At 42.1% G+C, this 26,932-nt stretch overlaps 1 protein-coding gene across 1 annotated transcript; it reads left to right on the top strand.

Annotated features, from left to right (window-relative positions):
* The first annotated feature begins 397 nt into the window (after positions 1-397).
* LOC115145503 (divergent protein kinase domain 1A-like) lies at positions 398-22,919 on the top strand. Its single transcript, XM_029687037.2, has 6 exons — positions 398-476; positions 16,496-16,630; positions 16,839-16,946; positions 20,105-20,281; positions 20,596-20,811; positions 21,042-22,919. Exons 1-6 carry the CDS (start codon positions 423-425, stop codon positions 21,636-21,638), a joined length of 1,287 nt encoding a protein of 428 aa, XP_029542897.2. The 5' UTR covers positions 398-422; the 3' UTR covers positions 21,639-22,919.
* Positions 22,920-26,932: the final 4,013 nt, after the last annotated feature.

Here is a 26,932-nt window from a genome sequence, read left to right as displayed (position 1 = left end):
CACTATTTAAATGCTGAATTTCAGGTATATGTGGTAGTCTACCGAACAACAGCCTTTTGCTAACATTTGTGACAGTACTGCAATTGTATGCACCATTATCAATGAGCCCTTTTCCCATACCATCCCCTCCCACTCTGTCTAACCGTGTACCAAGAAAACTGCAGCGCGCTGATAGCGTTCACGTGGATGCTGTTTTGCAGCATCAGAGGCGCACTTCCCAAGACCTAGTTTATTTGACGGGGGATGATACATGATTTGGTAAAACGGACTATTATTTGTTAAGCACTGTGGTTAATTATTGCTACACCAGAAGGCAGAATAATTGTGCAGAATATACGATAATATGTATATATTTTTTCGCTTCTTATGGGGTTTTCTTTTTCCTCCGGCAGGTTAGTGGTGTGAGATGTTCATTATTTGCCATGGCAAGAAGTCTGTTTTCATGGGTCTGGCTGAGGAAGCCTATCTACATACAGGTAAGCCAATGGAAAATCTTTCCTATACTTTCCTATTCACTATTGGAAGGTTGATTTATTCATGATACAGTATGGCACTTTCAACATTATATTTATCTTTTGGACACAATTGAATATACATTCATTTGCAATATTTAAATTTTGGTAGACTATACTTTGTGGCTTTATATTATTGTCATTGCCATCATTAATGCTTGTGTGGTTGTTGCATCTGATACAAATGTTTCCTTTTAATTAAGTATCATCATCATCATTGATCATATTTGCAATATGGCACTTAATGCTTTGTGGCGCTCAAGAGCAGCAGTCATTGGTCAAATTCAGTAGGCTTACTCACCGTTGCTGTAGCAACAGGGCTGATCATCCAGTGTTCACACAGGACAGGACACAAGGTTTTTTTTCCTCCCGTGAATGCATTCAATCATTGGTTCTTCTAGCTAAAAATATGTTTTGCTATCTTAGGTTGTAAGCCCTCTTATTTGCATTGTCCGAGTATGAGTTCCTGGTGCTGCTCTCGCTCATATTTACCTCCCATCAAAAATACTGTCTTTATGTTATACTCAACCCCATTCCCTTTATAGTGCACTACTTTGACCAGAGCCCTATACTTTAAGTATTGCATTATAGGGAATAGGGTGCCATTTGGGACACATTCAATATGAGTATTAGGTCAACTTGCTGTACTACAGGCCTATAATAACTGGTCAATGGTTTGCACATTTTTACAATTCTAGACAAATTCAGTAGATGATCTTAACTGTACAAGCAAACTAAGAATCATGACTAATTTACATATTCTTGGATTTCCCTTACCCCCCCTCTCACAAGTTACTGGAGACCATGCAGGAGATCCAACCTTTACAAGGCAGATGGTGTTTTCTGCAAATTACGGAGCCCAAGCCTTATGTTGTTTATTTAGATATGGTTAATGTTTGTAGGTATTTCCCCCCCCCCCCAGTGATTAATGTATTTCTGTTAAATAGCACCCTGGTATTTTATTTCATAGCCTGAAACCCTGGCTTTATCATCTTATCTGTCTGCTGAGCTGTTCAGCCAGGAGTCCCACTGTGAACTGCATTTGTTTTGCTCTCTGTGTGTGTGTGCCTGTGTGCTTGCGTGTGTGCGTCTGCCACCTCAGTCTCACGGACCGTTTTCTAGGCCATTTTGCTTCTTCCTAATGAGGGCATAGATTGACTGGAACAGCTTCACTCGCCGGTTGGTAACTCCATAGGAAAAGCGATTTTCATACAAACGTATATAAAAACCCAAGCAGGCATGTTGTATTCTTACTAGGATATATCGATTCCTTGTAATTATGTTTATCAATGCACCTCACCGTTTAATAAATGCGCTCCCCAGTAGCCTACAGAATTTCCAAGAATGTCACAAATAATTTAATCTCGTCAACCCGGAACCAATGTAAACGGCCACGAGTGATTACAAATCATTCAACAAATCCTTAGCATTCAAATGATTGCCTATGGTTGAGTCTGTTGTCTGACTTACTCCTCATAATAGTATCAGACGTTGCACTGCATGCCGCTGAAGTTATCACCGCCATCCTGCTGTACCTTTCATCTCCACATAGGCTACACACTGTGGAAGGCCATGGTTGTCAGGATGCGGATAGCTCAGTGGTCCAGCCAAGTATTCCGAAAACTGCTCCATGGAGCCTGTCTGTCTGCCAGGAGACAGGGGTAATCCTGCCATGCTGGATCCAGTTTACTGTGCTCAGTCATCCAGATCTGATATCCAATGCTCCTTGAGTCCTTGACGCTCAGAGTTAGACTCTGGGAATGACGCATAGGCTGCGTTCCAAATGGCAAAGTGGATATCACCGAACACGTAGCCCTGGCTGCTTGTCTCCTGTGATTTGTCACCTATCTGGCACAGTGTGAATGTGTGATCAGGCACTGCTCTATTTTTGTACGGCTATTAGGAATTAAAACAACAGATGCCCATTGCCCACCCACCAGTTTTATCCCTATGGAGTAAGAGAGAACCAGGTCTGATATACCCTTGTGGCCCGAGCCAACATGAATATGATTGAGGAACTGTGTCAGTATGAAAGTTTAAAGGTTATATGGATGGGTATATAAATAGGACATAGACGAAGGCACAAGACAACAAACATTAGAGAGGGTTATGATCATGACATTTGATGTTGGCACAGTTTAACAGTACTAACTAAAACACACGTACACAAGACAGAGAAAATGGTTCAAAATGCTAAATTGCCTGTTTTTGGAAGAATTTGGGTTACCAACATATTAGTCAGTTCTTCAATTGCAGTTGAACTTAAAGAGATGTGGGGGAGGTTTAAGGAAGAGCTGTCTGTCACGTCTAATCTTTCCACTGCTCTCTCTCCTCAGGGGAACACCTGCGTGCTCCCATTTCTCAATCTGCTCTTCTTTCCATTCTCTGCAGTGCATGACTCTATCAGCATTTGTTCACGAACCAATACAATGTCTGGGGTCTAAGCTTTTCCAGCTGGACTTGGTGGGAGCCTAAAGAAATCAATATTACTTAAGATGCAACATTTTGCTGTTATGACAACTATTTTGCTATTCTGTGCATGCATGCTTGTGAGTGTTTGCGTGCCTGTGTGCCTGCGTGAGAGATGGAGAGAGAGCGAGTATGTGTATTATAGCATGCATGTACTGTATGTGAGAAGACTGTAACGTACATATTCCATGTTCGTGGCCTGTTGAACCAACTACGCAGTATGTAAGTGAAAAGTGAACAACTGGCCCAAAAGCTGTCGCAGTGTTGAGTCAGTTTGGGGATGGAGGTGTGTCCGCATCCAGGAAGGGGTGATGAGGTCTTTCTTATTGCCTGCTGTCTGACTCGGACTGGGATGAGTCAGATCACCAAGGCAGTGCATAGCTCCTTCACACAGCACCGACAGAGAGAGTGTTACATCTCCCAGAGCCTGCACCGTGCACACAGAGACTGTGTGATTCCCAAATGGAACCGTATCCCCTATATAGTGCAGTGCTTTGACGAGAGAGAGTCCATCCAATACAAGTCAAGGGTTTTTCTTTTTAAGTGTTAAACAAATCTAAATATATTTTAGATTCTTCAAAGTAGCCACCCTTTGCCTTGATGACAGCTTAGCCCACTCTTGACATTCTCTCAACCAGCTTCACCTGAAATGCTTTTCCAACAGTCTTTAAGGAGTTCCCACATATGCTGTGGTCTAACTCGTCCCAAACCATCTCAATTGGGTTGAGGTCGGGTGATTGTGGAGGCCAGGTCATCTGATGCCACACTCCATCACTCTCCTTCTTGGTCAAATAGCCCTTACACATCCAAGAGGTGTATTGGGTCATTGTCCTGTTGAAAAACAAATGATAGTCCCAATAAGCCCAAACCAGATGGGATGGTGTATCGCTGCAGAATGCTGTGGTAGCCATGCTGGTTAAGTGTGCCTTTAATTCTAAGTAAATCACTGACAGTGTCACCAGCAAAGCACCCCCACACATCACACTTCCTCCCCCATGCTTCACGGTGGAAACCACACATGCGGAGATCATTCGTTCACCTACTCTGCGTCTCACAAAGACACGGTGGTTGGAACAAAAATCTCAAATTTAGAATCATCAGACTAAAGGAAGATTTCCACCAATCTAATGTTCATTGCTCGTGTTTCTTGGCCCAAGCAAGTCTCTTCATCTTATTGCTGTCCTTTAATAGTGGTTTCTTTGCCTCAATTGACCATGAAGGCCTGATTCACACAGTCTCTTCTGAATAATTGATGTTGAGATGTGTCTGTTACTTGTTACTGCAATTTCAGAGGCTGGTAACTCTAATGAACTTATCCTCTGGAGCAGAGGTAACTCTGGGCCTTCCTTTCCTATGGTGGTCCTCATGAGAGCCAGTTTCATCGTAGCGCTTGATGGTTTTTGTGACTGCACATTTTCCGTATTGACTGACCTTCAAGGGTTTTACCAAATAGGGCTATCTTCTGTATACCACCCCTATCTTGTCACAACACAACTGATTGGCTCAAATGCATTAAGAAGTAAAGAAATTCCACAAATTAACTTTTAACAAGGCACACCTGTTAATTGAAATGCATGCCAGCTGGTTGAGAAAATGCCAAGAGTGTGCAAAGCTGTCATCAAGGCAAAGGGTGGCTACTTTAAAGAATCTAAAATCTAAAATATTTTTTGATTTGTTTAACACTTTATTGGTTACTACATGATTCCATATGGGTTATTTCACAGTTTTGATGTCTTCACTATTATTCTACAATGTAGAAAATTGTCAAATTAAAGAAAAACCCTTGAATCAGTAGGTGTGTCCAAACCTTTGACTGGTACTGTATATACTGTGTTCTATTCTACTGTATTTTAGTCAATGCCACTCCGACATTGCTCGTCCTAATATTTATATATTTCTTTATTCCATTATTTTACTTTTAGATTTGTGTGGATTGTTGTGACTTGTTAGATATTACTGCAACGTTGGAGCTAGGAACACAAGCATTTAGCTTATTACACCCGCAATAATATCTGCTAAATATGTGTATGTGACCAATAACATTTGATTTGATAAACCCCAAGGCCCAATGTAATGCATGAAAGTCAGTATTTAGAGGACAAACAGCGTTCCAAAAGGCACCCTACTTCCTAAAAAGTGTATTTATTTTGACCAGGGACAGTTAATGCACAATACAAGGGAATGGAGAGCCATTTGGGATGCACCCTTGCTCTTTCCCCACTAGCAGCCTATGGGATCCTGTATAGGAGAGAGAAATGCATCATCACAGAGTTGAAATGATAGCCCTCAAAACAGTGAGTTTTAAAAGCCAACCACATACAGTTGAAGTCGGAAGTTTACATACACCTTAGTCAAATACAATTAAACTCAGTTTTTCACAATTCCTGAAATGTAATCCTAGTAAAAATGTATTATCTTAGTTCAGTTAGGATCACTACTTTATTTTAAGAATGTGAAATATCAGAATAATAGTAGAGATAATTATTTATTTCAGCTTTTATTTTTTTCATCACATTCCCAGTGGGTCAGAAATTTACATACACTCAATTAGTATTTGGTAGGATTGCCTTTAAATTGTTTAACTTGGGTCAAACCTTTCGGGTGGCCTTCCACATGCCTCCCTCAATAAGTTGGGTGAATTTTGGCCCATTCCTCCAGCCAGAGCTAGTGTAACTGAGTCACGTTTGTAGGCCTCATTGCTCGCACACGCTTTTTCAGTTCTGCCCCCAAATCTTCTATAGGATTGAGGTCAGGGCTTTGTGATGCCCACTCCAATAATTTGACTTTGTTATCCTTAAGCCATTTTGCCACAACTTTGGAAGTATGCTTGGGGTCATTGTCCATTTGGAAGACCCATTTGCGACCAAGCTTTAACTTCCTGACTGATGTCTTGATGTTGCTTCAATAATGCCTTTATCGATCTACTGAGACCATTTATAGAGACCATGTATAATCATTATTAATCAGGAAGGAAGTGTTAAAAAAAGGCAATAACAATTTAGAGTGTGTCAGAAAGATACACACTGAGAGTACAAACATTAGGAACACCTGCTCTTTCCAAGACATAGACTGACCAGGTGAATCCAGGTGAAAGCTATGATCCCTTATTGATGTCACTTGTTAAATCCACTTCAATTGGTGTAGATTACGGGGAAGAGACAGGTTACAGAAGGATTTTTAAGCTTGAAGTAAATTCCATTTTAAATCAAATTTTATTGGTCACATACACATGGTTAGCAGATGTTTTTGTGAGTGTAGCGAAATGCTTGTAATTTAGACATTGATTGTGTGTGTGTGCCATTCAGAGGGTGAATGGCAAGACAAAAGATTTAAGTGACTTTGAATGGGGTATGGTAGTAGGTGCCAGGTTTGAGTGTGTCAAGAAATGCACCGCTACTGGGTTTTTCCACGCTCAACAGTTTCCTGTGTGTATCAAGAATGGTCTACCACCCAAAAGAAATCCAGTCAACTTGACACAACTGTGGAAAGCATTGGAGTCAACATGGGCCAGCATCCCTGTGGAACGCTTTCAACACCTTGTAGAGTCCATGCTCTGACGATTTGAGGGCAAAGGGGGGGGTTCAACTAAATATTTGGAAGGTGTTCCTAATGTTTTTTACACTCAGTGTAGATTGTACAGTACTGTAACTGTCTCTCTGTACCTAACCATGTGTTACCACGGAGAGCCATTGGGTTGTTGATTACTAGAGTAAGTATTCCAATTCCAAGTTCTATGGGTAGAACACTCTGAGGATGTGCAAAAGACAGAGAAGATTGTTCCGTAGATATGGGGTCAAATTAAATGATATAATTGATTCAATGCTGGCTCATACAGAATACATAGATAATCTATTTCTCCCCTCATTCTATGGCCCTCTTCACCTCTGTCCAGTGATTTATTGTTCTCTCTGTCACAATGGTAAAGTCATCTGGGAAGAATGAGTCACCTGGTCTGTGCTCACAGATGGTAGCTTGACTAAAACAAACAGAGATGCAAGACCAACAGAGACTTGGAACATGGAAGAAGTCCTCTGAGTCTCCTCCCTCCCTGGTCTGTCACTGGCTACATCCCAAATGACAACCTATTCCCTAAATAGTGCACCTATTCCCTAAATAGTGCACCTATTCCCTATATAGCCCTATGGGCCCTGGTCAAAAGTAGTGCACTGGGCCCTGGTCAAAAGTAGTGCACTGGGCTCTGGTCAAAATATGTGCACTATATAGGGAATAGGGTGCCATTTTGGCCTGTATTCATGGATGCCAAGGGATGCCAGGCTTCCCCAACAAAATGTACCAAGAAAAAAACATTTCAAATAATTCATCTTTTGTCTCTCTGTGTTTCATCATTTCCCTTCAATTCGCAAAACGCTGAATGTATCTCAGTGGAGAAAGCATCCAAGTGAGCGAAACAGCGCCCCTTTCTCTCTGTATGTGTAGGCCATCTATCTGATGCTGTCTGGTCCAAAAGAGTATGACATTGTTGCTGCCTGTAGCATTGAATACAGGGGAAGCCAAACAATGTTGAGCTCAACTGTGAATGGTCCTGGTGTACTTTAAAAAAAGTGTCAAGGGAAGCCAGTTTGGATTTGACTTCCTCCCGATCACATCGCATCGCATCGAGAGCATACGTCATTGACAGAAACTTGTTGTGTGTCTCATTGAGTTGTTTTCTTCCGGTGGCTAGCTAGCTAGCTAAAACTGTCCCTTTCCTAAATTAGCCATGGGATGGAGATAGGCATTTGGACTTGTGGTTTTAGGCTACATAATTCTCCGTAATGGCCAACGATTTTATCCAACCATAAATTCATACATTGTTCCCCTGGCCTGAAAGGATGGAAGTTCAATATGTAGCTAATGATTAACCTCAGTGTCCCTACACCTGGATGGTTGTTGCTAACTTGCACTTATGTGACTAGAATGACGTTGTAAGTAACAGCCAACTTTTCAGGACATAGACGTGTCTTATATGGGCAGAAAGCTTAAATTATTGTTAATCTAACTGCACTGTCCAATTTACAGTAGCTATTGCAGTGAAAAAATACAATGCTATTGTTTGAGGAGAGTGCAACAACAACAACTTATCACTTCAGCTGGTTTGATACATTCATCTCTGAAGGTAAATAATGTACTTACATTCAGTAATCTTGCTCTGATTTGTCCTCCTAAGGGTGCCAGAGATCAAATGTAGCATAGTTTTGTTTGATCAAATACATTTTTATATTCAGTAGGAACTGGGTTTTACAGTTTGAACCCCTGCTGTGTCTTGAGCTACAGGCAGTTAGATTTGGGTATGTCATTTTAGGCAAAAATTGAAAAAAAGGGTCCGATTCTTACTAAAGCTGCCCATAAAAGGAAGTTAGGCTAGCGAGTAAGCATTTTCACCAGTAGCCTAGAACAACAAAAATTGTAAGTGTGTACTGTATGACAGAGTGGGAGAGTGTTTCGTCAACATGAAAGAGAGGAGGATGGCATTGGCGTTTCTCTACAATTAGGGTGAGTGAACATGTTTTTTCTACTTGCACAAACACACCAAAATCATAACCTTGGACAGCCATATCATATTTAGCTTACTTTGATTGGACTAAATTGTTCTTGGTATCTTTTAGTTGTCACTGTATTAGACTAAGCATGGGTGATTTGATGATGTTAAAATGTTGAAGTTGAAATGGTGCTGGAATAGTGGAAGCATCTCCTGTTTTCTTTGCGACTTGCTGTAACTCTGTGGTTTTAAATCATTAGTTGTTTGGTAGTCCGAAAATGTCAGAAACATTAACTTGCTTGACCATGCTGTAGGTCATGTAACTGTTTGTTACATGCAATATACTTTATGTAGTTCACCAGACATATGTTGCTCTCCGGTTTTGTGATGAAACAAAGGTGTGGTTGAATTTATTCTGCCACTGTATCTTCTTATTGTCTCGGCCTCAGGCCTATATAACAATGTCGCAAGGCAAATGAACTAACAGGTTATAACGCATACAACGCAATTATCACAAAAACATAGGTTGTAATATGGCATTTTTTTCTGTCTGCGCTTCCCCAGGGATTTTATCCACGCACTGCTATTGTATGGGACACAGCCTTTGTCAGTAAACAGGGCTGTATTGACTCCCTGTCCCCAAACACACTCTGTTTCACTCTCTTTCTCCCCACTCTCCCTCTCTCTCCATCTTGCTCTCCCTCAATAAGAGGAGTTATCACTCCTTTCACATACATTTGATACTTTTTACAAGAACACCCACCTCTTCTGGATATGAATAATACAGTAAGCAGGTCTAGGATGTCTGTTTGCTGTTAGTTCCTGAGGAACATGTCGAAAGGTTGGATTTTCTAGGAAGATCAAAATTCTATATTTATTTCCCCAAATGCATTTAGCAAACTGACTCAAATTTAGGAAGTGTTGTTTTGAATCATTTTCTTTTTCTATGAATCTCACGTTTCACAGCCTGACCAAACGACGTGTGTTATCTGTCTCTCACCTCATCTATTTTGCATAATTGTTATCATACTTAATCTTGCTTAAACTTGCATATTTCATGATGCCCCCCCAGTGATGGAGCTATTTATATCCATTCATTCATTCATTGGATAACTAGACTACTTGTACTAGACCAGCCTGCTTATTAAAGTGACTGGAAATCCCTGTAGTGCTCAGTGATTCTCTTGCTTTCAACATTCCAAAATGCTACTGATCTTAAGTATTCACAAAAGACTATTTCTAGTCATGTCTTCTGTAAATATTTGTGCCATATTTCTCAACTTCACATTCATACTTCCTTGGTAATATGATTTATCCTTATTGCAACATAAAGGTGGGGCAATACTTAGCCTACATATCCAACATTTTCGGCATTTTATAATATTTACCTGTCTGTGCATGTTCAAACATGATCTAGATCAGGGCCGACTAAACTGGGGCTCAAAATTCCCAACCCCCCCCAAATATATATTTTTAGTTTTTAAGAAGTGGGGTCTCAACTTACTGTTGAGAGACTTCATAGTACACGGTTCCCCAACTGGCATTCCATGGGCCGAATTTGGAATTTGGCCCGCGGGTGGTTTTATTTGGGCCCCCGAGTATTCTGAGCTAAAATAAATTGTATAGGCCTCCGTGGGGTGACGCACAATGGGCCTAGCGTCGTCCAGGTTAGGGAGGGCTTGGCCGGTAGGGATATCCTTGTCTTATCGCGCACCAGTGACTCCTGTGGCAGGCCGGGCGCAGTGCACGCTAACCAAGGTTGCCAGGTGCACGGTGTAGCCTCCGACACATTGGTGCGGCTGGCTTCCGGGTTGGATGCGCGCTGTGTTAAGAAGCAGTGCGGCTTGGTTGGGTTGTGTATTGGAGGACGCATGACTTTCAACCTTCGTCTCTCCCGAGCCCGTACGGGAGTTGTAGCGGTAAGACAAGATAGTAGCTACTAAAACAATTGGATACCACGAAAAATTGGGGAGAAAAAGGGGTAAAAAATAAATAAATAAATTGTATATACATTTTTTACCATTGTAGGACATTAAAGACTGTAAAAACACCAGGAAATCAGCTCCAAGAGATTTAATTTAACATATATGTTCCCAAGTATTCCCACACATAAGAGAGATGTGATAGTATGCAAATGTAAGCAAGGTTTTAAATTATTATGTTTTAGTCAAACATTATACTGTATTTGTTTTGGTTTCTTGCGGCCAATTTGCAGTCTACAAATGATTTGTAATTGTGTTCCGGCCCCTCGACCATCTGCTCAAGAACAAATCGGCCCGCGGCTGAATCTAGTTGATGATCCCTGGCATAATAGAATACACATTAACTGACTTGCCTAGTAAAATAAAGGTAAAATTAAAAATTAAAAAATGTTGACAGACCATTTACATGTCTGGAAGTGTTCCAAAAGGATTTTGTTCATTCACTCAGCAGTGATTGCACGTTTATTTCTCTTGCTTGGTTAAAATACAATAGTCTAAAACCTCTGATTTGTTGAAAACAGACTAATTTAATCACGTAGTAAACCATGTAAGCAAGCATTACATTTTCTTTTGACTGCACGCTGCTGAGACATACGATTGTGATATGTTATGTTTCGTATGATATGTATCGATTTGTGGATGTCCATAATCCATTTTGCATATGTTACAAATGACAATTCATATGATGTTACAAATTGCAATTCGTATGATATTTTACGAATTTCAATTCGTACAATATGTTGTGAATTTCCAATATGCATGATATGTTACACATTCCAATTTGTTGTGGCTAACGCTAGCTAGGTGGCTACGGCTAATGTTAGTTAGGTGACTAATGTTAGCTAGGCTAGGGGTCAAGGTTAGGTGAAGGGGTTAAGGTTTGGGTTAATGTTAAAGGGTTAAGGTTAGGTTTAGGGGAAGGGTTAGCTAGCATGCTAAGTAGTTGCAAAGGAGCAAAAAAGTAGTAAGTAGTTGCAAAGTTGGTAATTAGCTAAAATGCCCATCCTTCCACCCCGACCAACCACCCTTGAGTAACCTTCTGTCTTAAGTAACCATACCAAACCTAACATAGGATACTAATTCCAGTGTCTCGGATTTACATTTACTATGTTACGCCTAGTGTATGAGACCAGGCTGGCACACAGCAAGTTGTGATTTTTCCCTGGTGCACCCTGTTTTACCACCTGACTAATTTTTACATGTGGATGATGACTTCAGAAATGTAACTTGACATTGTGTTGATCAGTCTGCACAAATTTGGATTATAAGAATGTCAAGATGGCAGGAGAGAAAGCATATGCCAGAGCCAGGGTTGTTACATGACCATATTACCTCTACACCGGTAGTCACGAGTCATGACCGCAGTCAAATTCCACTCTGACCTTTTAATCATGGTGTCCCTGGCTTAATGTCCCTGGCTTCTCCAAGTTCTGATGGTCATTAGTAGCCTACCAAACTTGCTAACTGCCTGGTCCTCAGCACTCTATTGTCCCTCTAATCACTCTGACATCAATGCAAATGTAAACGAAAATCAAATTAAACACTTCATGAGCTCATGTTGCGCAACATTTCTATAGGCTATGCAATTGCGTGATGGCGTCTATTAAAGAGAGGAAGATCCCATCAGCTAGGCCTACTATATTTATTCCTCAACTTTCCCACTATTAAGCACACTGCTTTGCTTTACAACAGAAGTATAGCCTATCTGGCTGGCATGAAAATGAACCACGGGAAAAGCATCCTCCATTCGCTATTTAAATGCATAGATGACATGTCTTTTTTCCCCGGCTGCCCCTGTTCCGAGCAGGTGAATGATAATGGTCCATTCTAAATCAAAACTCATTTCACACATATATTATTTAGTATGTGTAAAAGATAAGATTAAATTAAGAATAGTCTGATGGGTAGCAATATTAGTATTAATGAATGACATTATCACTTGTTGATTTCCTGCATGTGCAGTAAGGCAAGAAACAGCGCTTGTATTATTTTAATATCTTTTTTAGTATAGTCACACACCTCATGTAGCCTAGTCCTTTATAATAAAGCATTACATGCATAATCACATTTGCGGTCACTTTGGAGAATGGTGTTTTCCAGCTAATTGATTGCATTGTGGAACATTCACACTTATAGCCTACTGCCGTGTGCTCATTGCTGTGCTCATAATGTAGAGAAATAGCCTAATAGTTTATCAACATTTTAAGCTGAACGTTCTGTTTTGTTGCATCTGTCTCTTTGGTGTTTTTTGGGGGAATATTTCTTTCTTGCACAGAATAGGTCCAGTTTTGTACTATGGGGGACAGTATATTGACAAACGCTAGTGTTTTTGCTGTTTATTAGGCATACTCATCTTGTTGGCTGACGAAAAGTAAATGTGGACAGTTCCAACATCTTCAATATGAGCCACGGAATTCGATAAGAAGCCGATGTTTCTGTCTTCGTGTGTAGCCTACTTTGGAGCTGAGATGCCTGTGAGAAGGACCCAATCACGTGACCGGCATTAGCTAATAAGAATTTAGATATCTGAGAGAGCCATGTGAGTGAGAGGTGCTTTAGAGCAAGGCGATTGGCAGCAGGGAGAAGATAATTATAATTATTATATTCAGCCCAAGGGCACTGTGAGGGAAATTGTATGTTTATGTATCAAATCAATGCTATTTTTATGTTTATGTATCAAATCAATGCTACTTTCTAATAACTAATTAGATAGGTTCATACAGGTGACTGACTGATTGTGTATGGAGGAATCCTAACAATCACTGATCCTCAACTTGGCAGTAAGCCCAGAATATTGCTATGGGAACAACCGAGGTACCTCAGTTTCAAGGTCTCAACTTGGGGAGAGAGAAGGCCTTGTGAGGTACTGGTCAGTCACATGTGCGAGCCACTGGTAGTGATGAATTAATTGTGTTAAATTATGCAAATATAACTTGTCTGTGTATAGCCGTATAGAAAACAACTGCATGGACCACACCAGTAGAGTTTTTCTGATGGACCTGTATGGTGTGCAGAGTTTGTTGTAACCTCTCCAACTTGCTGATAATAAATAGGGAATCATTTTAAGATTGGCTTTAGGTGTCCCTGGTGTTGAATTTCCACCACAGCACAATGGCCACTGGCATGGATTTTTTTCAGTGGTGTAAAATACTTAAAATACTTAAGTACTACTTAAGTAGTCTTTTGGGGTATCTGTACTTTACTTTACTATTTTTACTTTACTACATTTTACTCCATACATTTGACTTTGAAATGATTTACACTTAAGTATTAAGTATATTTTTAACCAAATACTTTGACTTTTACTCAGGGTCATTTTCTATTAAGGTATTTTTTACTTTGACTTTGACAGTTAAGTCTGACAGTACTTTTTCCACCACTGGATTTTTTAGGGGGCATTATGGCCACACAAGGGGGATGCCGCCTGGAAATTCGGGGCATTTTTGTCAAATTGAGAATGAGAGACTGATGAAGTGTGTAGCCTGCATAAAAAGAAAGCAGAGCTCATGCCTTTCATGGAACTTTTTTCAAATCATCATTAGAGTCGCATCATGCAGTCTTAGAATGGATTAACCCTTGTGTGGTGTTCATGTGGTGTTCACACAAACTTAGATTTATTGATATCCCTGTTCCGTGTATTCAACAGCTGAGGTGGGAGCTCTGGCTTGTTTTTTTTGTACTGTTTCTACCATCGTCAGCTTCCTCTTGAGGAGCTCCTGTCCCAGCTTGTGCGAATTTAAAAAGTTATCGCATGTGATGTTGTGGCCACGGAGTCCCTGTGTCACGTCCCGGACAACCTGCATCCCTTGGTTCTTCTCAGGGGCTCCTCCATCTGGCTTCCCCGTATACACTTGCAAGATCCACACATATTGTGAAACAGCATCACAGGCAGTCCAGATCTTGATTTTATATTTTGCGGGTTTAGACGGTATGTGCTGCCTGAAGGGGCAGAGGCCCCTAAATGGCATAAGCTGCTCATCAACAGTAACATTGGGCCCAGGTTTGTAATACAGGGGAAGGTGGTCCACCAACCTGATTGCAGCTAGCTTGTCTTTCTGCCGCCGAGCTTGTCTGGTGTCTCGGTTACAGAAGCGGATAATCCTAAAAATAATGTGGAAATTCTCCAGATACATTGTTGCACTGAAAAGTTATCTTCCAGTTTCTGCATCCCACAGGGATTCTGTGGATTCCCCATTGGATCTGAAAACACCAGCAAAGATAAGAACCCCAAAGTATGCAGGTTAATGAGTTTGGTCCATCTCCTTCCATCTCTCTCAAAAAACACACCTTCCCGCCGCCATTTTGCCACAACTTTGGAAGTATGCTTGTGGTCATTGACCATTTGGAAGACCCATTTGCGGCCAAGCTTTAACTTCCTGACTGATGTCTTGAGATGTTGCTTCAATATATCCACATGCCTCATGATGCTATTTTGTGAAGTGCACCTGCCCCTCCTGCAGCAAAGCACCCCCACAACATGATGCTGCCATCCCCATGCTTCACGGTTGGGATGGTGTTCTTTGACTTGCAAGCCTCCCCCTTTTTCCTCCAAACATAACGATGGTCATTCTGGCCAAACAGTTCTGTTTTTGTTTCACCAGACCAGAGGACATTTCTCCAAAGTGTACGATCTTTGTCCCCATGTGCAGTTGCAAACCGTAGTCTGGCATTTTTATGGCGGTTTTGGAACTGTGGCTTCTTCCTTACTGAGCGGCCTTTCAGGTTATGTCGATATAGGACTCGTTTTAATGTGGATATAGATACTTTTGTACCTGTTTCCTCCAGCATCTTTACAAGGTTCTTTGCTGTTGTTCTGGGATTGATTTGCACTTTTCTCACCAAAGTATGTGAATCTCTAGGAGACAGAACACGTCTCCTTCCTGAGTGGTATGACAACTGCGTGGTCCCATGGTGTTTATACTTGCCTGCTATTGTTTGTACAGATAAACATGGTATCTTCAGGCATTTGGAAATTGCTCCCAAGGATGATCTAGCCTTGTGGAGGTCTACAATTTTTTTTCTGAGGTCTTGGCTGATTTCTTCTGATTTTCCCATGATGTCAAGCAAAGAGGCCCTGAGTTTGAAGGTAGGCCTTGAAATACATCCACAGGTACACCTCCAGTTGACTCAAATGATGTCAATTAGCCTATCAGAAGCTTCTAAAGCCATGACATAATTTTCTGGAATTTTCCAAGCTGTTTAAAGGGACAGTCAACTTAGTGTATGTAAACTTCTGACCCACTGGAATTGTGATACAGTGAATTATAAATGAAATAATTTGTCTGTAAACAATTGTTGGCAAAATTACTTGTGTCATGCAGAAAGTAGATGTCCTGAATGACTTGCCAAAACTGTAGTTTGTTAACAAGAAATTTGTGGAGTGGTTGAATAACGAGTTGTAATGACTCCAACCTATGTGTAAACTTCCGACTTCAACTGTACATAGGGCAACAGTCTCTAGGGTGCAGGGTAGAGTACCGGGTGGTAGCCGTCTGGTAACACTGGCTATGGTTCATGGCAGGGTACAGGTGACCATTAAACAGTCCTTAACAGTCCTTATTAGCCTTATGAACATAGAAGATTGGTTGCAGGTTCTATACTAGAATGGTAAAATGTAATACATATTTTTTTATACAGGTAATCAGAATGTGTTGCTCGGTGTAAAGTTATATATATAAGGCTATGATTTTATTAATGTTTGAAGTGTAATTTTATGATTACTTTGAAATAAAGCTATTGTTTTAACAGCGCCTATTGTTTACCTTTTATATTTCTAAATAAATAATGTCTATTTGTTCAGTACGAAGGCCATCACTCATTATATTTTGTCCCACCGAGCCCAAAAGTGTGAGCACCCCTGATCTAGATGCTGTTAACGTGTGTCTTCAGTCTTACTGTATCTGGGTCATGTTCAGTTGTATTATTATAAGATAACCACCCGAACTTCAAATAGGAATGTATTCAGATCATGATCTTATTATTATGTGATGAAGGTCATCACAGCTCTCTCTCCCCCTTCTCTCTCCTTTCTCTTTCTCCCCCCTTTCCCCCAGGCCCGATTCTCTTACCTGCACATGAAGTATATGTTCTTCTCGTGGCTGGCAGTGTTTGTGGGTAGCTGGGTGGTGTATGTGGAGTACTCATCCTACTCAGAGCTGTGCCGTGGACAAGCATGCAAGAATGCCATAGTAAGTTCTCTATTTCCTTATATGAAATTAGTAAATTGATAGAGCCACCTACTGGTTAAAAAAAAGACTCATCCTTCAAATACAATATTCCATTGTCAGCTCTATATTGTGTTGAAACCATCCTGCGAGTTACTATACAAAACAAACACTTTGTGTGTCTATTAGTTAGTTACAGTATTCAAACCCACACCATATCTATCTATTTCAGTGTGACAAGTACAGGAAAGGATTGATCGACGGCTCGGCCTGCACCAGCCTGTGTGAGAAAGACACGCTGTACCTGGGGAAGTGTCTCTCATCCAAGCCTAACAACCAGGTCAGATCTGCATCTGATCCTTTGTCTGTTCCGGCACTTGCTAATATTAGTTCTATGGTAAATCTCAAACGTTTTTCTGTGATTCATCACGTCCTCGCCTCCTTTCCCAAATGAGAGGGAAGGAGAGAATCCAAGGATCTTCTCCTCCAATCCACATGCATCTCCTCACTTCTTTCTGACATTGGGGAGGTGGTGAGGAGTGAGGACACGGGGAATCAATAAATTACCTTTAAGATTCACCCCTAGTGTTTAGCACTACAGGGCCAATTGCAACCATCTATGGTCAGCAGATTATCGCCAGCTGATCTCTCATCAAGGATCAGACCCTTTTTTTAAATTTTCACCTAAAATGACATACCCAAATCTGCCTGTAGCTCAGGACCTGAAGCAAGGATATACATATTATTGATACCATTTGAAAGGAAACACTTTGAAGTTTGTGGAAATGTGAAATTAATGTAGGAGAATAACACATTAGATCTGGTAAAAGATAATCCAAACAAACATTTGTTTTCATTTTTTTAAAATCCTCTTTGAAATACAAGAGAAAAGCCATTAAATCACATTGGAGTTTGGGCGCAATTTACAGTTTGGCCACAAGATTGCAGCAGTGTATGTGCAACATTTCTTACTGATCCAATGAAGCATTGCGTTACTGCGCCAAATTTTGTATGATGTCTGCCCAAATGTGCCAAATTGGTCAATTGATGCATTCAAGTACATAACTATAGAGAACATACAACAATTATATGGTAATAAAAAATGTAAGTTTACACACTCCCAGGAATGTCATAAATTATGGATAATTAGCTTCCCTACAGAAAAGACAGTAACCTTCATACATCTAGATGGCCGTGGGAGTGGGGCCAGACACAGCAGTGGTTCAAACTGTAGAACCAGGTTCCTTCATTTGATTATAAAAATCTAACGAAACTATGCTACATTTTATCTCTGGGACCCTCAGGATGACAAATCAGAGCAAGATTACTGAATGTAAGTACATTATTTACCTTCAGAGGTGAATGTATCAAACCAGTTGCCGTGATAAAAGGTTGTTGTTGTGCACTCTCAAACAATAGCATTGTATTTTTCACTATAATAGCTACTTGGACCCTTCAGTTAGATGAACACAAATTTAAGCTTTCTGGCCATATAATACATGTCTGTGTCCTGGAAAGTTGGCTGGAACAACATCATTCTATTCACATTAGTAACAACCATCCCGGGTATAGAGACACCGATCCCGTAGAGGTTAAAAATCACCCACACAGCTGATCTCAATTGCAAACATCATTGGCCATCGATTTACCGCTCCACAACGCGGATGTCGGTGTTATCTTTTAGTCCCATAGAGAATGATAGAGGCCTCTAGTGGCCCTAAAGGTCATATTAGCATGGGCAGCTCCATTGAGGGCATCTACCATTTTAATGTAGTCAACTGGGTGGGACTTCCAACTTCATTGGCTGATCCCTCCTGGTGACTATGTTGAAGTTATGTCCAACCGGTACAACAGGAGGGATGAGCCAATCGTTTAGGAAAAAAATGGACTACTTCAAAATGAAGAATGCCTCTGGCAGTGCCCATGCTGTCACAGACGCTAAAATGGTACCACGGCTCAGGAGAAGACCCAGAGGCAGACAGTTTCGAGATAACAAAAGTTTATTACAATAACAGGGGTGCAGGCAAACGACAGGTCAAGGGCAGGCACAGGTCAGTAATCCAGAACAGAGTCCAAAAGATACAGAACGTTAGGCAGGCTTAGGCTAGGCAGAGTTCAGTAATCCAAGGCGGTGTCACAAGGTACAGAACGGCAGGCAGGATCAGGGTAGGCAGAATGGTCAAAACTGGAACTAGAGAAAAACAGGAGAATGGGGAAAACCGCTGGTAGGCTTGACAAGACGAACTGGCAACAGACAAGCGGAGAACACAACTCTAAATACCCTGGGGAAGATGGGCGACACCTGGAGGGGGGTGGAGACAAGCACAAAGACAGGTGAAACAGATCAGGGTGTGACAAATGCCACAGATACAAAAATCAGTCCTCTATTTAGCTATGTGTTTAGTCCTGAATGCAACCAAAACATTTTCAAGATGATTTCGCCCTCTGGTGGGTATTATCATCGTAACAATTTAATCCTAAAGTTGATTTATCTATTTGATAATCATTCCGTACAACTGAAAAAGTATTTAATTTCCTTGTTTACCATGGCAAATCTACTATGGCAATATAGCCTCCCCTACACATTTTATGGATGGAAAAATCATGGTGCAGGATACATCTTTCATTTCCAATTTATGAAATCTATTAATGATTTTACTTGTCTTAATAAAATATGGCCATTTCTGTTCGAGGGGAAAAGCAAATATTCTTTAACTGTAGGCTACAAATTGGATATATGGAAGTAAATCATGATTGAATTGTGGGACATTTTTTAAACAATTTGACAATCATTAATTACAATTGAAATAAAGGATTTCCTTGTTTATCTTGCCACAGCAGTGCCTTAGACTGCTGCGCCACTCGGGAAGCCCTTACTGTGACAATCCTACACATTTTATGTTTCCAATATATGTAATCCATTCATTACGATTTGTCTTTCAAAAATATAGTTATTTCTTATCAAGACCATGGGTCGGAAATATCCCTGCACTGTGTAACGAAATCAAGTCAGTCGTGATGGGTTATAAAATCTATAACTTTTATCAAATTAAAATGTAGTCTGATAAAGTTATTTAAAATGGCACACATATACTATTTTGCAATTTAAGATGATAGGTTTAAATGAAGTATAGGCCTACAACTCCTATATTCTTATAATAAGTATTTTATATTCATCAGCCTTACGGTTTCAAATGCTCCTGATATGTTGTTATTGGGGGCGGGAATAAAGAATCTAGACAATGAGAGTTGCAGCTGTCTGCCATCAAAGTAAGATCAGCTAAATCACTGATTTATGCTTGTGGGATTTTCATTGCAATCAAGCTTATTTTAGCACGCAGGTGCGTGTAATCTCCCACTACTATAATTTAAAGAAAACCAGCACTAACACGGTGCTCCATGAGAAGTTCTGCATCTTCCTTGCTATCCACCCAGAGTGACTCTGTGTCTGATAACAAACACCAGCGTGTTGTGGCTCTGTGTGTGTGTGTCTCTCAGGTGTACTCTGGTGGCTGGGGGGACCTGGAGGGGGTGGTTAAGTGCCAGATGGAGGAGGTTCCTCGTTATGACCCGGGAGCTGAGATGGAGCACAGGAAGGAGGCTTCGCGCTTCAACAAGCCCACCAAGGGAACCTCTGTGGAGAAGTTCAAAGCGATAGTCCTCAGCCACCTCAAGGTCAGAGCACTGTCATCTCATCCCAGTGTGATTCATTAGCCTTCCTGCTTTTCCACTTTATAAATGGTTTCATGTCGGCAACACTTATTTGAAGGCTAGTAACATAGGGACTTCATAACACATTCATAATTCATACATACTGCCTTCATAATCAGGGCTTCATAGCCGCAAGTTGATACTTTCGTTATGTCACAGTATTCATGTAACTTATTGCAACCTTTGTACGTGTGTTATGACTTAAGTGTCTAGTGTGTTCATCAATGCAGTTCTGTTATGAAGGTATCTCTTAACCCCTTATTCCTCTTCCTCTCCAGACCAAGGTGGGTGAACAGGCCAACCTTCAAGACCTGGTGAGCCTGGTTCTTTTCGTGGCCGACTACAACAAAGACGGCCTCATCTCTCTACCCGAGGCCCGTTCCATGTGGGCCCTGCTCCAGCTCAATGAGTTCCTTTTAGCGGTGGTCCTGCAGGACAGGGAGCATGCCCCCAGGCTCCTGGGCTTCTGTGGGGACCTGTACGTGATGGAGAAGGTAATCCAATAGGAACACCCATTTATGGATTCTAATAACGTTTTTGGGATAAAAATGTTCTCACACAACACAAAAATGAACACTAACAAATGGATTCCAATCATGAGCTTATTTATGTGATGAAAGTCATCACAGCTCTCTCCCTCCTTCTCCTCACCCTCCTTCTTAACCCCCGTCTCTCTCGCTCCCTCTCTACCCTTCTTTCTCTGTACCTGTATGTGATGGAGAAGGTGCCCTACGCTCCCCTGTACGGCATCAGCCTGCCATGGGTAGTGGAGCTGTGGATACCCGCGGGGTTACGAAGCAGCATGGACCAGTGGTTCACGCCCTCCTGGCCCCGCAAGGCCAAGATCTCCATTGGCCTCTTGGAGCTTGTAGAGGATGTCTTCCACGGCACCTTTGGCTCCTTCCTCATGTGTGACGTGAGTGCAGCCGACTTTGGCTACAACGACCACCACGACCTGAAGGTGATGGACGCTCGTCACATCGTCCCCGAGGCCACTTTCCAGGAAGCCATGAGGGAGCGGCGGTGCAACGTGGACGAGGACTGTCTGTACGGGACCGACTGTCGCACTTCCTGTGACCTCACCAAGCACCGGTGTACGCCAGAGGTGACACGGCCCAACCTGGCCAAGGCGTGCAGCTCGCTGAAGGAATATCTCCTGCGTGGGGCGCCGTCTGACATTCAGGATGATCTGGAGAAACAGCTGTATGCTTGTATAGCGTTGAAGGGCTCGGCGGAGCAAATGGAGATGGAACACTCGCTTATACTGAACAACCTGAAGACCTTGTTGTGGAAGAAAATATCGCACACCAAGGACTCCTAATGAGGCGAAAATATAGGTACTGTACATCCCGACTTTCCACCCTTTTCCCAAAGTGTGCACTAGAACACTCCCGGTCATGTATTTGAAAGCATTGGTTGGAAACAAGTACGGAGAGTGGTTAAATACACAATTTGGAAAAGGGTGGAGAATCAGTACACATATGAGCACTACCGCTGCCTCTCTGTCAAACCGTCTGGTTTCACAATGCCTCAGAACTGGACTTGACTGGGAGTCTATGGCAGGAGTGGATGAAACAACTGCTGGTTTTAATTGGCAATTCTGTCTCTCACCATCTAGTATAACCCTTAGAACCTCCCCCTACTTTGTGGACTTGTGGAGTTCAAAGTGCAAGTGAGAGAGTTTGGAAAATGTGCAAATACTCATCTAGAAATAGTTTTCACATATTAACTTTATATTTCTGAACTCAGAATCAGTTGAACATCCCAAAAATAATATGATCAATGTGATAGAACATTTATTTTAATTTGGCGATTTTCACCAAGTCCCATCTAACAGAGCTCCACAGTGGAGGTGTCATAATACCCATAAATCCTTGCGGTCAAACAGAAATGGTTCCAATTGTTTTGACATCACTCATTTTTCCCATAGGGAATTTCAGAAACACTTCAAAATAAGGGCTGCGTTTCGTGATAACCATATAAATCTCTCTCGAACAAGGTGACATTTATCAATATATTTGGCTGTATTTACACTAGGCTACCTGGGGCAGCAGTAACTGGAAGGTTGCTGGATCAAATACCCAAGCTGGAAAGGTAAAAATCTGTCATTCTGCCCCTGAGCAAGGCAGTTAACCCACTGCTCCCCGGGCGTCGAACACATGGATGTCGTTTATGGCAGCCCCCCCGCACCTCTCTGATTCAGAGGGGTTGGGTTAAATGTGGAAGACACATTTCAGTTGAAGGCATTCAGTTGTACAACTGTCTAGGTATCCCCCTTTCTCTTCCCTTTCAGATTCTAAAATGCTAATTAGCATCAATGTAGACATGAAATTTTATTGGTCACATGCAGATGTTATTTCGAGTGTAGCGAAATGCTTGTGCTTCTAGTTCCAACAGTGCAGCAATATCTAACATGTAATCTAACAATTCAACAACAACTACCTAATACATACAAATCTAAGTAAAGGAATTGAATAAGAATATATACATATACATATATGGTTGTGCAATCATGGAGTGGCATAGGCAAGATGCAATAAATGGTATAAAATACAGTATATACATATGAGATGAGTTATGCAAGATATGTAAACGTTATTAAAATGGCATTATTAAAGTGACTAGTGGTCCATTTATTAAAGTGGCCAATGATTTCAAGCCTGTATGTAGGCAGCAGCTTCTCTGTGTTAGTGATGGCTGTTTAACAGTCTGATGGCCTTGATATAGAAGCTGTTTTCAGTCTCTCGGTCCCAGCTTTGATGCACCCGTACTGACCTCGCCTTCTGGATGGTAGCGGGGTGAACAGGCAGTGGTTCGGGTGGTTGTTGTCCTTTGATCTTTTTGGCCATCCTGTGACATCGGGTGCTGTAGGTGTCATGGAGGGCATATAGTTTGCCCCCGGGGGATCAGCGAAGTGGAGGTGTTATTTCCTATCTTCACCACCCGTCAGGAAGTCCAGGACCCAATTGCACAGGGCAGGGTTGAGACTCAGGGCCTCAAGCTTAATGAATGAATGCTGAGCTCTAGACAATGAACAGCATTCTTACATAGGTATTCCTCTTGTCCAGATGGGATAGAGCAGTGGGCAGTGTGATGGCGATTGCATCGTCTGTGGACCTATTGGGGCGGTAAACAAATGGAAGTGGGTCTAGGGCAGGGGTGGGCCGACTTTTTGGCTCGAGGGCCACATCGGGATTTTGAAATTCAACGGAGGGCCGCATTTTTGGGGGGACCAATTGTTTGTTAAAATCAATTAGCCATCGCAGTGCTAGCTGTGCCACCAGAGACTCTGGGTTCGCGCCCAGGCTCTGTCGCAGCCGGCCGCGAACGGGAGGTCCATGGGGCGACGCACAATTGGCCTAGCGTCGTCCGGGTTAGGGAGGGTTTGGCCGGTAGGGATATCCTTGTCTCATCGTGCACTAGCGACTCCTGTTGTGGGCCGGACGCAGTGCACGCTAACCAGGTCGCCAGGTGCACAGTGTTTCCTCCGACACATTGGTGCGGCTGGCTTCCGGGTTGGATGCGCGCTGTCTTTAGAAGCAGTGCGGCTTGGTTGGGTTGTGTTTCGGAGGACGCATGGCTTTCGACCTTAGTCTCTCCCGAGCCCGTACGGGAGTTGTAGCGATGAGAAAAGATAGTAACTACTAACAAATTGGGTAGAAAAGGGGTTACTTTTTTTTTGTTTAAACACAAAAAATAATATAAAAAAAAAAAAAATTAGCGGTGGCCTCCCAAGTGGCAAAGCGGTCTACGGTGCTTGAGGTGTCACTACAGACCTTTGTTCGATCCCGGGCTGTGTCCCAGATGGCCGTGACTGGGGGACCCATGAGGTGGCGCACAATTGGCCCAGCGTCGTCCAGGTTAGGGGAGGGTTTGGCAGGCCGAGATTTCCTTGTCCCATCGTGCTATAGTGACTCATGTGGCGGGCCGGGCGCATATATGCTGACACGGGCAAAATATGTTTCCTCTGTGTTTCCTCTGACACATTGGTGTAGTTGGCTTCCGGCTTAGGCCGGCATTGTGTCAAGAAGCAGTGTGGCTTGGCTGGGTCATGTTTCAGAGGACGCACGGCTCTCGACCTTCGCCTCTCCTGAGTCGGTATGGGAGTCGGTATGGGAGTTGCAGCCATGGGACAAGACTAACTATCAATTGGACACCATGAAATTGGGGAGAAAAAAATCGAGACATCAATAAAAAAAGATCTATCATTTCATAAAAAATATATATATAATACAGTGCCTTGTGAAAGTATTCGGCCCCCTTGAACTTTGCGACCTTTTGCCACATTTCAGGCTTCAAACAAAGATATAAAACTGTATTTTTTTGTGAAGAATCAACAACAAGTGGGACACAATCATGAAGTGGAATGACATATTGGATATTTCAAACTTTTTGCGGAGGAACTTTTTTAACAAATCAAAAACTGAAAAATTGGGCGTGCAAAATTATTCAGCCCCCTTAAGTTAATACTTTGTAGCGCCACCTTTTGCTGTGATTACAGCTGTAAGTCGCTTGGGGTATGTCTCTATCAGTTTTGCACATCGAGAGACTGACATTTTTTTCCCATTCCTCCTTGCAAAACAGCTCGAGCTCAGTGAGGTTGGATGGAGAGCATTTGTGAACAGCAGTTTTCAGTTCTTTCCACAGATTCTCGATTGGATTCAGGTCTGGACTTTGACTTGGCCATTCTAACACCTGGATATGTTTATTTTTGAACCATTCCATTGTAGATTTTGCTTTATGTTTTGGATCATTGTCTTGTTGGAAGACAAATCTCCGTCCCAGTCTCAGGTCTTTTGCAGACTCCATCAGGTTTTCTTCCAGAATGGTCCTGTATTTGGCTCCATCCATCTTCCCATCAATTTGAACCATCTTCCCTGTCCCTGCTGAAGAAAAGCAGGCCCAAACCATGATGCTGCCACCACCATGTTTGACAGTGGGGATGGTGTGTTCAGGGTGACGAGCTGTGTTGCTTTTACGCCAAACATAACGTTTTGCATTGTTGCCAAAAAGTTCAATTTTGGTTTCATCTGACCAGAGCACCTTCTTCCACATGTTTGGAGTGTCTCCCAGGTGGCTTGTGGCAAACTTTAAACGACACTTTTTATGGATATCTTTAAGAAATGGCTTTCTTCTTGCCACTCTTCCATAAAGGCCAGATTTGTGCAATATACGACTGATTGTTGTCCTATGGACAGAGTCTCCCACCTCAGCTGTAGATCTCTGCAGTTCATCCAGAGTGATCATGGGCCTCTTGGCTGCATCTCTGATCAGTCTTCTCCTTGTATGAGCTGAAAGTTTAGAGGGACGGCCAGGTCTTGGTAGATTTGCAGTGGTCTGATACTCCTTCCATTTCAATATTATCTCTTGCACAGTGCTCCTTGGGATGTTTAAAGCTTGGGAAATCTTTTTGTATCCAAATCCGGCTTTAAACTTCTTCACAACAGTATCTCGGACCTGCCTGGTGTGTTCCTTGTTCTTCATGATGCTCTCTGCGCTTTTAACGGACCTCTGAGACGATCACAGTGCAGGTGCATTTATACGGAGACTTGATTACACACAGGTGGATTGTATTTATCATCATTAGTCATTTAGGTCAACATTGGATCATTCAGAGATCCTCACTGAACTTCTGGAGAGAGTTTGCTGCACTGAAAGTAAAGGGGCTGAATAATTTTGCACGCCCAATTTTTCAGTTTTTGATTTGTTAAAAAAGTTTGAAATATCCAATAAATGTCGTTCCACTTCATGATTGTGTCCCACTTGTTGTTGATTCTTCACAAAAATATACAGTTTTATATCTTTATGTTTGAAGCCTGAAATGTGGCAAAAGGTCGCAAAGTTCAAGGGGGCCGAATACTTTCGCAAGGCACTGTATGTCTCGTGGGCTGGATTGAAGTGCCCGGCGTGCCGGATACGGCTTGCAGGCTGTACTTTTCACCCCCTTGGTCTAGGGTGACAGGTAAGGTGCAGGTGATATGATCCTTGACTCTCAAAGCACTTCATGATGACAGAAGGGAGTGTCCCCACAAGCCATCTTGAAGCATGTGGGGACAGCAGACTGGGATAGGGAAAGATTGAATATGTCCATAAACACACCAATTAGCTGGTCTGTGCATGCTCTAAGGACGTGGCTAGTGATGCAGTCTTGTGAAGGTTAACACGTTTAAATGTCTTCGTCACGTTGGCCACGGAGAACGAGATTCCACAGTCCTTGATAGTGGGCCGCGTCGGTGGCACTGTATTATCCTCAAAGCGGGCAAAGAAGGAGTTTAGTTTGTCTAGAAGCAAGATGTAGGTGTCTATGACGTGGCTGGTTTTCCTTTTGTAGTCTGTGATTGTCTGTAGACCCAGCCACATACGTCTCATGTCTGAGCCGTAGAATTGCGACTCCACTTTGTCTCTATACTGACATTTCGCTTGTTTGATTGCCTTGCGGAGGAAATAACTACACTGTTTGTATTCAGCCATATTCCCCGTCACCTTTCCATGGTTAAATGGAGTGGTTCGCTCTTTCAGTTTTGCGCGAATGCCACCATCTTTCCACTTTTTCTGGTTAGGGTAGGTTTTAATAGTCACAGTAGGTACAACATCTCCAATACACTTCCTGAAAAA

The sequence above is a fragment of the Oncorhynchus nerka genome, linkage group LG17 (genome assembly GCF_034236695.1).
Source record: "Oncorhynchus nerka isolate Pitt River linkage group LG17, Oner_Uvic_2.0, whole genome shotgun sequence".
Classification (NCBI taxonomy): domain Eukaryota; kingdom Metazoa; phylum Chordata; class Actinopteri; order Salmoniformes; family Salmonidae; genus Oncorhynchus; species Oncorhynchus nerka.
Note: the sequence above shows the minus strand (reverse complement) of the source record. Positions and strands in the feature narration are given on the sequence as shown.

Bases quoted from the DNA above. Each gene is read 5' to 3' on its own strand.
- LOC115145503 (XM_029687037.2), top strand. From the start codon at position 423: ATGGCAAGAAGTCTGTTTTCATGGGTCTGGCTGAGGAAGCCTATCTAC. The intron at 477-16,495 runs GTAAGCCAATGG...CCTTTCCCCCAG, and splicing joins GGAAGCCTATCTACATACAG to GCCCGATTCTCTTACCTGCA. The intron at 20,282-20,595 runs GTCAGAGCACTG...CTTCCTCTCCAG, and splicing joins TAGTCCTCAGCCACCTCAAG to ACCAAGGTGGGTGAACAGGC.